This window comes from Hippichthys cyanospilos, chromosome 11, assembly GCF_059441005.1.
Source record: "Hippichthys cyanospilos isolate Australia breed blue-spotted pipefish chromosome 11, RoL_Hcya_1.0, whole genome shotgun sequence".
NCBI lineage: Eukaryota > Metazoa > Chordata > Actinopteri > Syngnathiformes > Syngnathidae > Hippichthys > Hippichthys cyanospilos.
The window spans coordinates 12,437,213-12,450,805 of record NC_142379.1 but is presented as its reverse complement, the minus strand read 5'-3'; the positions used below and the strand labels follow the sequence as shown (position 1 = coordinate 12,450,805).

The 13,593-nt window shown below is 41.1% G+C and overlaps 1 protein-coding gene and 1 long non-coding RNA gene across 3 annotated transcripts; one reads left to right on the top strand and one right to left on the bottom strand.

Moving 5' to 3' along the window:
- The first annotated feature begins 75 nt into the window (after positions 1-75).
- LOC148415982 (uncharacterized) lies at positions 76-12,383 on the top strand. 2 transcript variants are annotated; one of them, XR_015867200.1, is made up of 3 exons: positions 76-126; positions 5,123-5,277; positions 11,356-12,383. It is a non-coding gene; the product is annotated as an uncharacterized LOC148415982 (long non-coding RNA). The 2 variants fall into 2 exon arrangements; XR_015867201.1 differs by lacking the exon at positions 76-126 and having other exon boundaries at positions 4,966-5,277; positions 11,356-11,935; positions 12,219-12,383.
- LOC148415983 (uncharacterized) lies at positions 3,703-11,645 on the bottom strand. Its single transcript, XM_088427402.1, has 6 exons — positions 11,314-11,645; positions 7,487-10,010; positions 6,866-7,020; positions 6,534-6,646; positions 5,140-5,263; positions 3,703-5,062 (listed from the first exon to the last, which is right to left on the bottom strand). Exons 2-6 carry the CDS (start codon positions 9,774-9,776, stop codon positions 4,931-4,933), a joined length of 2,814 nt encoding a protein of 937 aa, XP_088283528.1. The 5' UTR covers positions 9,777-10,010; positions 11,314-11,645; the 3' UTR covers positions 3,703-4,930.
- Positions 12,384-13,593: the final 1,210 nt, after the last annotated feature.

Genomic DNA, 13,593 nt, shown 5'->3' with positions numbered 1-13,593 from the left:
TTTGAGGGGGCCGAGCCCGGACTGCGACGCCCCCCATTTTTTCCCTCCTCCCCTGCATCCTCCTCTCACACGTCGGGGAAGAGGAGGAGTTCGTCCCGGAGGTCCATCCTGGATCCTGGATCCACGGTATCATACGATCACGTTACATAATCGACAAACATTTTACAACAAGGCTCTGTCTAGCCTACTGATAAGAAAAACAACCAGAGAAAAACACAAAACAATATGCAGTTTTGTTTTCAATAATGTGCCAATCGGACACTTCATTAGATACACTTCTACCGTCTAATCTCGAGATTTGATCACAAAATTAACTCACAACCAAGAGAAAGGAAATGCCATTCTCTTTTTCTTTTTAAATTATTTAATATAAAACGTTTTTTCCTCCCAAAACATTTGGTACCTTTGCTCCACCCAGCCTAATCAGATTAATTAATTAGATATCTAAAAGCTATTCATTTGACGTTTTTCACAAACGTTATTTGTGAATTCCTTTACGCAAAATTTCTCATTCAACACTTATGCTGCATTTGAGTAGGGGAGGGGGATCTGATCTCCCACAAGGAAAATTGCTCTTGAACTCCCCATTGAACTTGAGGATAGAGTTTCGAAGTCGGAAATAAAAGGTTCACAACTTCTACGTCACAAGACAATGGCTACCGCCTTGGACACAAACATAATTTACAAGATTATAAACATATATTTATTTTTAATGAGTTATTTTACCATTAATTTATTATAACATTACTGCATTTTGTTTAGAGGTACCTTCCCTAATACAACATGATTTTTTCCCTTTTTTTTCTCGAAGAAACAAAAACAAAACAAAACAAAAACATTTATGGCATATGTTACTTGTTCATAAGTATAGGATACTTGGAGTATTAGTTAAAAAAATTTCCACTTCCACCGATTAGGTTACAGACGCTGGGATATTTAATAATAATAATAATAATAATAATAATAATGTAAATGTGCCAGAGAAGTGAAAATGATCTGGCGCATATCATCGATATATTTCCGCAGTACTAGATTGTTAATTCACGAGGCAACCTACCTTGTTGACAGTTGGGTTGGTTCATTAGAACAATTGTAAAAGATTACGGACCTTTTCCTTCTCTAACTGCACTGTATAACACAAAGACATGTTTGTAACGTTTGAACTCATTTGACAGCATGATTATTTGTTAGGCACAATACAGAACTGGTTTCCTTGTAAACATCTTGAGGGTTGGCAACCCATTGTTACATTTTGGAAAACAGTTAAAAGTTTCTCGTTTTGTCTTGGGTACTTGGGCAAATTTCCTCAGAGAATTTTGTGAAAGTACAAGCTCAAAATGGCTGCTTCTAACCAAAATTGTTCACTTTCTGGCTTGGGTACCTGAGACTTTAAATTTTTTTTTTGGTATGTGTCCGGTTGAAAAGGATATGTCTACCCAATTTCATGTCAAACAAGTGAAACTGGTGTAGGTTTTTGTTTTCTTCCCAAAATGGCATCTGGCATTTTATAATGATGTGTCATCTCACACTTGATGCGACTGCTGACTGAATTCAGCTTTTTTTTTTTTTTATCCATATGTGTTCCTTCCACAATCACAAAGAACGTTCATCTGATGCATGCTACCAAATGCATTTCAACCGTGACTTGCACACATGACAAAGAAGTCAATCCATTTGCTGATTTTGCTTTCCACTCAGATTGTCCTTGCGATCATATGAGCATTTGTTCCCACTTCTTTTGTTTGCATGTGTTTTCTCTCTTGGTTTGTTCTTTTTATGCAATCTTGTTTTGCTTCCTCTGTAGCTTAAAGCACTTTGCTTCATCCTGCTACTGTGCTGACTCAGCATTTTTTTCTCTTAACTCTTTCCTCGAAGCTCAAAAGGAGTGGAAAAATAAAACGCACTTCCAGTAGAACTGATTAGCAGGGAGATGAGAAAAATGCGACCTAGCATTAGCACGGCCTTAGCGTCCACGTGTGAGGAAACAATCATGGTACGTTAGAAGATAGTATGAATAGGTGGTCGCTTCCAAAGTGTACTTTGAACAAGACAGTAAGTGGAAAAAATCACGCTACATTGAAGGCATCGCTCATGTTAAGAAATACATGTAAAAAATAAAAACAGAATATGCTTTTGTTTTCGTCTTTGCAGCACAAATTTGATCACTGAGAAGACTGAGGGTTGCTGTCGCCATGTTGCCATTGCAGAGTACATGCTTTGCTAATTTTATTATGTGCATTTGTTTTCATCGCTTTTGTTCAGGACACAAGGATCTTTTATTTACTACTATGGATAATTTCTATAATGCGCTTGTAGTAGGTCTAGCCCAGCTGTGTTTCCGTAATTGCCCGCCGGGCAATGCGAGCTGGTGATGAAAATGAAGACCTCTCGGATTCAGGCATCTTGGTTGGAAAAAGATATTTATTCTATAGTTTCATACGGCTCATGAGGTCAAGATGGCGCGCACGCATGGCTCTCTTTGTTCTAATTTTAAAAAGCCCTCTAAAATGAGTCTCTTCCTTTCCTAGTCAAATGACATGTCTTGGTCCACCTCTGCCAATGTGACGCCTGGCTATTTATTTAACTTTTTGGTGGGGTCAGGTGGTCAGGTCTCCACCCAGGCCCAGCACTCCGGGGCTGCCCCTGTAGAGAGGAAGGTCTTCACTCTCTATTATTTAACTTTAGGAGTTACACTGACAAAACTACCACAAAGGGATTGCAACATACTGTAATTATAAAGCAATTGATTGAAATTAATAAAGCTAAATGGTCACCTCTTAACATACACTGCACTACTATCTGGAGACAGATTTTATTCAAGTGTAGACTAAGTGAAGAATGTTGAGTAATGTATCAATGAGGGCTTAGTGCAACTACCTTATGCCCTTTGTTTACTTCTCCACTCTAAAACTTTCCTTTTTTCCCCCCAAATGAGCTCTACAGATTTTTTTTTTTTTAAATGAGTTATCTTGGTCTCATTTTTCATGACCAAAAAAACAAACAAACAAACAAAAACCTAAAATCTGGCATTTAAACAGGGGTGTGTAGACTTTTTATATAACAAAAACTAGCATCACCACAGATAGATAGATAGATAGATAGATAGATAGATAGATAGATAGATAGAGAGATAGAGAGATAGAGAGATAGAGAGATAGATAGAGAGAGAGATAGAGGAACATTTCTTCAAATTTGTAACAACCACTATGATATTTCATGGAAATATACAATTTCAGAAATCAGATAGTCCTGGAATAGTCCTAGCTTGCTAGCTACCTCGCTCGATGTTTGTCGTGCAACAGTACACAAGATATATATTTTGAAAACTGTGATTATATTCGGGCCTTGGAGAAATCCCCTGACTGACATACAAAATTTGACATGTCTGTAAGCTATAGACTGTTGAATAAATAGATGCATAAAATACAATGTGGGATATTTTACAAGAAAAAAAATGATTTTAGACTGTCCCAGAAGGAAACATTTGATTTACAGGCGTTACATTCACTGTATTTTTTTTTTTTTTTTTGGCTGCTTGCCAAAGCTGAGTCCTCTAAGCCTTGCTGTGTCTTTCTCAGAGGTCTTGTGAGTCCGTTTTTATGGTTCTCTTCTGTTTGCCATCTATAACAAATGTTCCTCATGAAACAGGTTTAACTTGAATTGGAATTTTAATGTCATCTGATCAACAAGACGCAGAGCATGTGATGAGGAAGCAGGATCAATTTATTCAATATATGGTCAAGACCTTCCTCATTGCAATGAAAATAGTGAGGATACAAAGAGTGCAGGACAACACAAACAAACCAGTGCTAACCATCCAGTCCACAAAGTTAATGTAACACATTCCACAGCAAGAAACTTTGATTGACAGCATGGAAATGATAGGAAGTGGAACACAGCCAGTAGAGATTTGAGTCCATGTTAGAAGTTAGGTAGGTGACGTCCACCTTCTAGATGCAGAGGAGCAAACTCCAAAAAACAAAAACAAACCATAGTCTTGTATAAACACATGATGACTTATCATGTGAGTGCTCCTCAGCGCCACCTACTGCATAAAGGTAACCAATGAGGATTGAGCAATGGAGCCGAAATGGTATCAACTACTACTGAGTCTGACTTGTATTCCTGTGTTTTTATTTATTTAACACAAAATGGTGGTTTCAGTCCTCTTAAAAAAATCTGCCCCCTGGAAAAAAGCTGAGGAAATCTTCTACACGGGACAATAATTTGCTGTATTGCTTATGTCATGGATGGACAGGATGAACTATTCAATGAAAAATTGAGAAGAAAGGTTACGCGGCAACAATCTACCATGCCGAATCTCCTGTCTGGACTCTCCTGTAGTCATGTATTTTTCGAAAAATGCAAAATGGTGGTTGCGAGTCGCATAAATAATCAATTTCCTAGATAAAAATTAACAAGTAGTCTGCAGGAATTTCTGGCCATGTCATACAAGTGACAACACTCTTCCTTTTTTTATATTCTTAATTATGGGGAAACTAAAGCTTTTTGTGTGTTCAGTGTGACAAAAAAATACAAAATAATCAAATAATAGGTGGCCTTTAGCAACATGAATTATGCTGCTGTATAAAAGGGATTCTTAAAACTCACGGGTGAAAAAAAAACATGTTGGTGCATAATGGAAAAATACATGAAGTGAAAAGACATGAAAAAACGTGAACAGTAATCTCTGCTTGTGTCCTACATGAGACAACAATCTGCCATATTTTCCATACACCTTGGCATGTTGAAGTATAACTGTAAAATTGGATTAATAACTAATAAAAAAATCACTGCAAGAAGCAACGCGTCAACATGAAAATAGCAGACATGACAGCATCGTAGACGTGATACCTATCTTCTGTATTTTTCATACGTGGGTGGGTATCTGTCATTGGGTTAAAAAAAAAAAAAAGAGCAAACGCTTCCGTCACTCAGCGCCACTCCTGTTGTAGTCGCAGGACAGCCGTCGCTTGGCCTCCACGTTGTGAGCGTACCGATTATGTGAGTGCAGGCCAGGGGAGGGGTGCCGATTGGACCACCGACTGATGGCTCGGCTCTCCTGTAATGAGAAATAATCGAAATGGACTAATATCTCCAAAAGGACTTTTTGTATCCACAGTTGGTGTGTGCACTTGCATTGCTCGGCTGCTCGACTTGTAACGAGCTCAGCAGAAGACCTCGGGACACGCTGACACCGCTGCCGCCTCGCTTGTATTTGTGGACAGGCATTTTATTGACGTCACGGAAGCCATCCAACAGCCTGCAGAATCCAAGGTAATACAGTACATGTTTTTGTCATGAACTAAATATCGTCATTGAACACCGCCTAGTGGACATATGGGCAAATGTTTCATTATCAAGAGTCATATAATATTTGTTGCACAGATTTCGGCTTTTTGTTTTACACATTTGTTCATTTCAATGGATTTATTTATTCGTGTAATTAAAAAATCTTATTTGATTTATTGTAAATTGAAATTTTTAACTAATTTTAATGTTAGGAGATTTGGTTCATATCATTTACAAATTGATATGTTTGTACTTGGTAAATAATTGCATAAATAAAATGAAACATATAAAATAATATTAAATAAAATGTATAAAATACAAGTTTTTAAAATTGTTATTTGATAACTGATTACAGTATATTATACATGGAGATGCCCCAGTCACATTTTTGAGCACTCAGGTCTGAGTGCAAGTCACCTGCTGATACAGAGTCCGATTGCAATGTATTAAGGACAGAAAAAAGTATATCAAATGATCTTTGTTGAATGTTTTTTTTTTTTTCAAATTAAGAGCATCTTTTATATGAATAGTGAAGCATTGATTTACAGTAAACCAAGTTGCTTAAAACATACGAATGCTCTTTCCAGCTTTGTTGCCATGTTGCCTACAGTACAGTAGATACAAATAAAAAATGTTTTGGCACTATCTTCTTTTGATAACATCTGTGTACTTTAGACTTTACTAATGAAAAATATATGTACAATAGAATGAAATAAAAAAATTCAGATCCCTGATCTTTTTTTTACCTGATTCCGATTGGCTCAAAATGACGTAATAGGGATCTGGACACTCCTAATTAAATTTATTTTTGTTTCAAGTTGCAGTTCAATATATGGCCACAAAATGACAGCATTTACACCAGCGGTGTCCAACCCATTTTAATAGTAGGCTAAAATGTTTCTGTAGTTTCTGTTGAAGGGCACAGTTATGACTGTGAAGTCAAATCAAGTTTATGTTTATGAACGTCACACATTTACTTCGTTTTGAATTCGGAGACCAGTAGAAATTGTTCAAAAGGGTGTTTGGTAACAAAAAATGCTAGTTGCTTCCTTGAAAATGTTTTTTTTAAGTTAAAGAAATCTTGCAAATTTGGTCTTTTAGTCAGAACCTTGAAGCCATAATTAGCATTTCACGGGCCCCATAAAATGATGTGGCGGGGCGGAATTGGCCCACGGGTCTCGAGTTTGACCCCCTTGATTTACACCAACGTAATCAAATTCTGCGTGCCATTTTTTACTGACCGTTGCTCCTGACTGCTTCCTTCGAGGAGCTGTGTCAATGTGGGAATGACGTCAGCAGGATCAAGCGGGACCGAGGTGGGCAAAATGGGGAATGCCGCGGCAAAGAGATGACCCTGCGGGATGGATAGACTATGTCAGTCTTACGCAAACAAACCACGAATGACATGACACCGGTCTGGGAAATATGTATAGAAAGTGGTCCGAAATATTTAAAAGTGTTATGGTAGTGACCTGGATGTCTTAAGTCTGGTTGTGGCCCTGTGTATGTTGGTCCTGGGTCGGAATTTGTGTCGGAATGAGTTTGCACTACCTCACAGAAAAAACCTCCTTACCAATTGGTGATCGACCATGTCCGTCCTTTCTTTGCCTGGCCACCACTGCCCCGCCACATCCTGGCCTTCATCGCACACGTCCTGAGGGAAGGCCGTCCACGTGTCCCCACTTGTCGAGTCAAATGACTTCCCGGAGATGTCACTGCTCCCAAACGCTGTTTAACAACAGACAACGGTTACAATGATTAACAAAAAGAAGAAAAGGACATTTACCCGTTTTTTGTAAGAACGGAAGGTGTCCTAATACTTTTGTCCATTATGGTCTTAAAAACTGAAACAAGCATGCTTAATCCCAAGCAATAATTCCAAAAATGTTATTAGGCGGATCAAAGGAGAGGAAGTAAACAAGAGTGTAATCCCAACAGCTCAGCCTTATGGTCTGACCTCGCTCGGAGTCTTGTCGAATTTGTCAAACGCAGGGTGAGACTTTAAATGATTATGAGGAATGCAGTAAAGAAAAGAAAATAATCACAGGGAAAAGGTTTTATATTTTGATTTAATATAAGATCAATCTTATCACATTTTGATTCAACTTTTGCATTATTGGGTGAGTGTATTAGGTCTGGTGTACCTGATGAAAGCGCCTGGTGTAAACATGCACTACAAGTTGTGTAAACTCACCCACTGAGCTCCCATAAAGCACTGGGATAGAACTGGCGCCATCCAGGCTGCACTCTTCTCCCTCCGCTTGTATAAACCCCCCAAAGTCATCATCCTCTTCATCTTCTTCTTCTTCGTACCGGTTCTCCAGTTCTATCTCCTGCTGGCCTTTTTTTTCTACTTGTTCTGCCTCAACACAGGGCTGACTGGTTGCCATGGTGCCTGGGGTGGGCGGAGCTGGGGTGGGAGTATGCAGGCAGGGGCTAGCGAGAATTACAGTGCATTCACGTGTAAAGCTGTTTGGCATCCAATCAGCTTCTGCTCCCTCTACACAGTCCCTGAAAATGTAGTTTCCTCTTCTCGAAGAGCTGGATGATTCCCTTGTCGTGTTTGCCACATTGTGCTCTGACTCCGGGTGTCCCCCGGTGAGCACACCTTCTCCTTGGATGATGCTGCCCCCTGTGGGACAGGGGTCCTTGATGCATCTAATAGAGTCTTTGCCACTCTTGCATTCCGAGTGTGGGTGAGAAGATTCCAGGTCCTGGTTGGGCCCCAAACATTTTGATGGATCATTCCGGCCCTCGTTCTCCTCGGCATTACCGTCCCAATCCCTCTTCATTTCTGTTGTCTTCCCACTCGGACTGCCCTCTCTCCTTGCACTTTCCTCTCTGGAAATGTTCTGAAGGCATCGAGGACTTTGCAGTTCTTGTTTTTCCTGACTGAGTCCCCATTTGGGACTCGTGAGGGAGTCCGGATTGACTTTGTCTGATTCTTCCTGTTTGTCTGTGACTTCCTCATCGACAAGTCTATTGTCTCGCCAGGCCACATGACCGGACTTCCGCTCACTTTCTTCACTGAAAGTATTTTCAAAGCATTCAGAACTCTTGCCCAGTTTTCGGCTTTTGCGAGAGGCTCCCCTATCAGGACTGGCCTGGCAGACCGGGTCCAGTTTGTTTTGCTTTTTTAATTTACAGACTACCAAGTTTGTAAAATCCTCTTCAGGAAGTCTTTCTTCATGGCTGGACTTCCTCAGAATTTGCTCCTTGGAAACATTCTGAAGAAATCCAGGATTATCACATGGCCTACAGCTTTTCTGACAGGATACCTCCTCAGGACTGGCCCAATGAACCGGGTCCAGTTTTTCCCCCCCTTCTTGGTTCTCTGTAACATCCTCTTCAGAAAGTCTTCGGTCTTGGCAGGGGGCGTAACTGGACTTCTTCAGACTTTCCCTGTTGGAAGCAATCTGAAGGATACCAGGGCTTTCACCCGGTCTACAGCTGTTCTGCCTGGGTCCTTTGTCGGGACTAGTGATACGCTGCGGTTCCTCAGGAGGTCTTTTGTTTCGGCCAGACAGGTGACTGGACTTTCTCCGGTTTTCCTCATTCGAGGGATTTCGATTGATTGCAGGACTCTCCGAGGGTCCTCGGCCTTTCTGACAGGCTTCCCCTTCAGGACTGACAAGGCGGTCAGAATACACTTCATTTGGCTCCTCCTGTCTCAATTTGACTTTTTCAACAGAAAATGTTTTGTTATCTAAGCTGGCGATGTGGCTGGACCTCCTTGTACTTTCTGCATTGGATGGATTCTGCTGGCAGTACGAAGACCCCTGTGGTTCTTTGTGTTCCTGACAGGTTTCCACTTCAGGACTAGAAAGACGCTGCAGACCAGCTTTGACAATTTTTTCTTGTTTCTCTGTGACTTCCTCACCGGGATGTCTTCTCTCTCGTCCAACTGGGTGAGTGGACTTTCTCCACCTGTGGCCTGACCGCACTCGAGCTCTGCTCGCCGCAGGTTGCGTTTGCAAAGCGGAAATGTTTTCCCGCCGCCCCGTACACGTGCCAGAGTTTCCTCTAAGCCAGCCTCCAGCCTCGCTTGCGGCGTACAAACAACTTCCTTTGTCATTCCGGAGGAAGAGGCACTGAGTCTGTGTCTTTCCGTTGCCTTCGGATGTCTTCAGAGAGGCCACCGTCACCAAGGCGCCCACCCCGGCCTGGGGAAGACCATACCCCGATCCCCAGCTTAAGTGCACATCGGCCGGCCTTGGACAAGATGTCCGCCGACTGGTGGGGGGTGTCACTGGAGCTCGTCCACCGCCCGACGGGGTTCCACCCTTCTTTCGGTTTTTGGAGCACAGTGCCCAAGCCCGCAGGCCTCTGATGAGCGGTAGATCCGCTAGGCCCAGCTCTAACCTGCTGGGGAGCGGCTGAGAGGCCGAGGAGCACTTCAGAGGTGCCTCGCGGGGGGAGGCTTTCAGGCATGGGTAGTTGTTGTTGTTGTTGTGCTGCAGCATGGTGCTCCACGTGAGCCTCATCTAGAGATGCTCGCTTTGTTTAGTAATCACAGGACTGATAGCGATGCCCTTAAAAAAGTCATTCAAATAGTCCCCAAAGAGGGTTGTATCGCTAGGAAAATTTTATCCAGATAACAACGATGCCTCTGGGTGGTCCCTTGTGGTCCTCCAGGTGAAGACGCCCAGGAGATAACAATAAGTTTGCACGGATGATTTCAAGCTCCACAGTTGTTGTTTCCCTCTTGTAGGAACAACCTGCAAAGAGAAAACATAAAACATATTTATTTATATCTTTGAGATTTAATTTCTAACTTGCAAAGGAACGTTAAAGCCACAATGAATTTTAAAAAACTAATCATAACACAGTGAAATCTTACCAGAAAATGCAGCTTTAGTTCAAAAGTTTTCATTTGAGAAAATGTTTTGAAGCTTAAACTTTTCTTAGTTAAAATTATAGCTTACATTTATTAGTCTGTACATGTTTCTGCTTTTTTTTTTTAATAACTTAAATATGTAATATTTTGACGCTCTAGCACAGTAGTTGTCAACCTCAATTTGAATATGTACTACCTGTGAAATATTTTTTCAGCCAATGTATTTTGGAGTGAAAAAAAGACTTTAGACCTGGAGCTCAGCTATTTGTGTCTGAATTATTAAAACTTTGGAATTACATTTGTAGTTGTATGTTTAGGCGTTTTTTTATGCAGCAACTCAAGAAGATAGATTGTGGAACGCTGTCTTTTATTTCTAACTCGCCTGCTGGAAAATTGCGGTAATAATGACAATGTGCATTCATATAAAACATAACAAAATAAAGTCATACATCACTGCAAAAAAGTCACTACAATGCAGTTTAGGGATAAGTTGGTTCATGTTCCAATCAATTTGCTCTTAATTTGAAAATAAAACTATACTGTTCCTGTCATGGCATGAAAAAGTGTTATCACATAATTATTTGGGAACTCTTTGAGCATAGCGTCTATTTAATTTCGACACAGTACACTCACTGACACACCAACATAATTCTATTAAAAGTATATGATGCATTCGCTTGTTTTGGGTGTCATTCGATAAAATGAAGTCAACAACCGTGTGTCCATTTTCTGCATAGTTTTTATCATTATGAGGGGTCCCTGGAAAGCGGGTGCCAATCCCAGCTGAATTTTAGATCATTGAAATGGAGTACAACACTGAACAAACATATCTTTGGAATATGCAGGAATATGAGAATATGAGTCGAACTCTGATCTTTAAAACTGCGAGGCTAATCACTCATGCTGCTCATATTTACCCTCTTGCAAATAAAGAGGTAAAAAATATTATGTAATGTACTGGGTTAATGAAAAGTGGACAGCATGACTATGTTGTGTATTTTTCATGCATAGTTTGTTTTGTATGACACGAGACGGAGCAGGCTATGTGGACAGAAAAAAAATACGCTGAATGATGGCTCTAGTGTGCGTGAAGAAGACAAAAGTGACGCAATAGTCGTTCGTGGGCTGTCACGCTCGTTCGTATTTTACGCCATTAACAAGCAATTTGTATAAATATTTCTCACCCAATTCGATAGCTAAATTGTCCCCTTTCTCTCTTGGCGGAGGATTTGCGTCCTCCTGGGGCTCTGCAGCATCCTCATCCTCGCTTTGGGCCTTGATGATCCACCGAATGTTCGCCCGGTCCACGCTGGCTTAAAATAGACGATAACACCACAAAAGGCGTCCTTCCGCCTCCTCCTTCCCCCTCCCTCGGCATCGTCAGCCTCTCCACCCCAGCTGCACCCGCACCAGCACCAGTAGCAGCTCCACTGCGGCCATTGCGCGTCATCTGCGACACGCACTGCATGAGAGCAGCCGCATCATCACCGCAGCTCGCCTCCACGCACTCTCAAGCGCTCGGCCAACCTCCCCAGTTCAGCCTCGGACGGCCCACCAGCCAACAGCAGGCGGGGCCAACTGAGCTGTCACTCAAAGGGAAAGGCAAAAGGCGGAAGTGATCGCAGAAATATTTTGTCAATATAATGTTTACCATTGATCACGATTACAGTTTTAAATAATGTTCAACTAATTTTTAGGTGGCATTAGGAGTTGCCAAGTGATGTTGGTGTTGCGCTGTGACGTCAGTGCACAATTAACGTTGGAGAAAAGATTGCGGTTGGTACTGATCACCTTGTCAAAACTAATGTGAGAAGTTTCATTTTGCCTTTCCAAGTGAAGTCAATTTTCTTATTCTTACTCTATTGCTTTTCTTATAATGTGTGTATGATATCCTCCAATGCTCTGAAAGGATCACAAAATGAAATAAATTCTTATTCTTAAATTCTTGTTTCACTAACCACGTGAAATCGTTAATAATGTTATTTTACAAAAGAATAATAAGAATGTATATGTGGGTAAATAATTCAATGCCTTTGCCATATTGACATCCTTTTTTTAAATGTATTAATGTATTCCATCCATTGTGCAGGGATATAATGACAATGCCTTGACTACAGGATGGGCGGGAAATCTGATTGGTCGCCGAGTTACCCATCTACAGTACCCTCATCATTTTCACCTTTTAAAAGGTATTCAATGAATAAAACACAATATCATATTAATTATGTCTTGTTACCAAACTATGTGTATGGAATATAGCTGTAGGCTGTGTGACAATGCATTGCTGTTAGCTAGCAAGTCTTGCCAGCAAACTACAGGTATGTGTCTGGAATAGATGTGTACATTGTTTGACAATTTGTGCTAATCATTGGACAAAATATAAAGTATCTTGGCTTAACCTTGACTCCCAGAATGCAAAAGTCTTCAAAAGTCATAATACTCTAATTATGACATAGTAACTATTCCTATTTCATTTTCATAAACGTATAAATGTAGAGTGTCGTTACTTTTGCTATTATTGCATTTTTACAATTTTCGTACATAAAGAGGGCATAGCCCACCCACCCCCAAAATTTTATATATATATATATATATATATATATATATATATATATATATATATATATATATATATATATATATATATATATAAAAAATTATTTGGGGTGGTCCTTGGAAAAGGAGCCTCCTCCGGATCTATGAGTTTGAGAACCCCGGGCCTAGAAAGTAGAACTGACTAAGAATCATGAGTGCGGACTGTTGTGAACAGAGTTTAACGAGTCTGACTTGGCCTCTTCGTCGTCGTCCTCCTCCTCCTCCTTGGTGTGCGTGGGGCCATTAGATTTGTCCCGGCCGCCCGCTGCTGCAACGTCCCTGGATGCGGGTCCTCCAGCAGCCCCCCATGATTTTCCGTCTCTGCTTTGTCCTCCTCGCACCTTGTCCCCAGCGTCACTGTCGTCTTTCGTGTCCTCCGAGTCCTCTTCCTGTTCGTCCTCGTCAGAGTCGATGCGATTGAGTCTTTTGCGGACAGGTCGGTCCTCCTCAGAGGATGACTCAGATTCTTGGGATTCGTCCTCGTCTTTGTCCGTGGAAGGTCTTCTCTTTTTTTTTAACGAAGTTATGACCCTTTCAATGTCAGCCCAAGTTGTAACGATAAGGCTAGGCTAGTGGAAAATCCCCAGACACCCATGGGTTAGACCAATTGCTTATAGGACAACACAGACTAATGCCTAATGTCGGGTAATGGCCCAGATTGTGGCTGCTGCCTGTTGTGAATGTCTTCCTGACGATCAGCAGATTTTGCCTGGCTTTTATTTTATTGTAAGGCACCTTAATCTTTAAAGCACGGTAAATTCAACAGCTGGGTATATGTGTCGTCACAGTTTAAAAGAAGTGGTGGCCATTTTGATCCAAATGGGGCAACTGTGATCGTGTGGGCTCAAGGAATTCTTCCTAGTAACAAG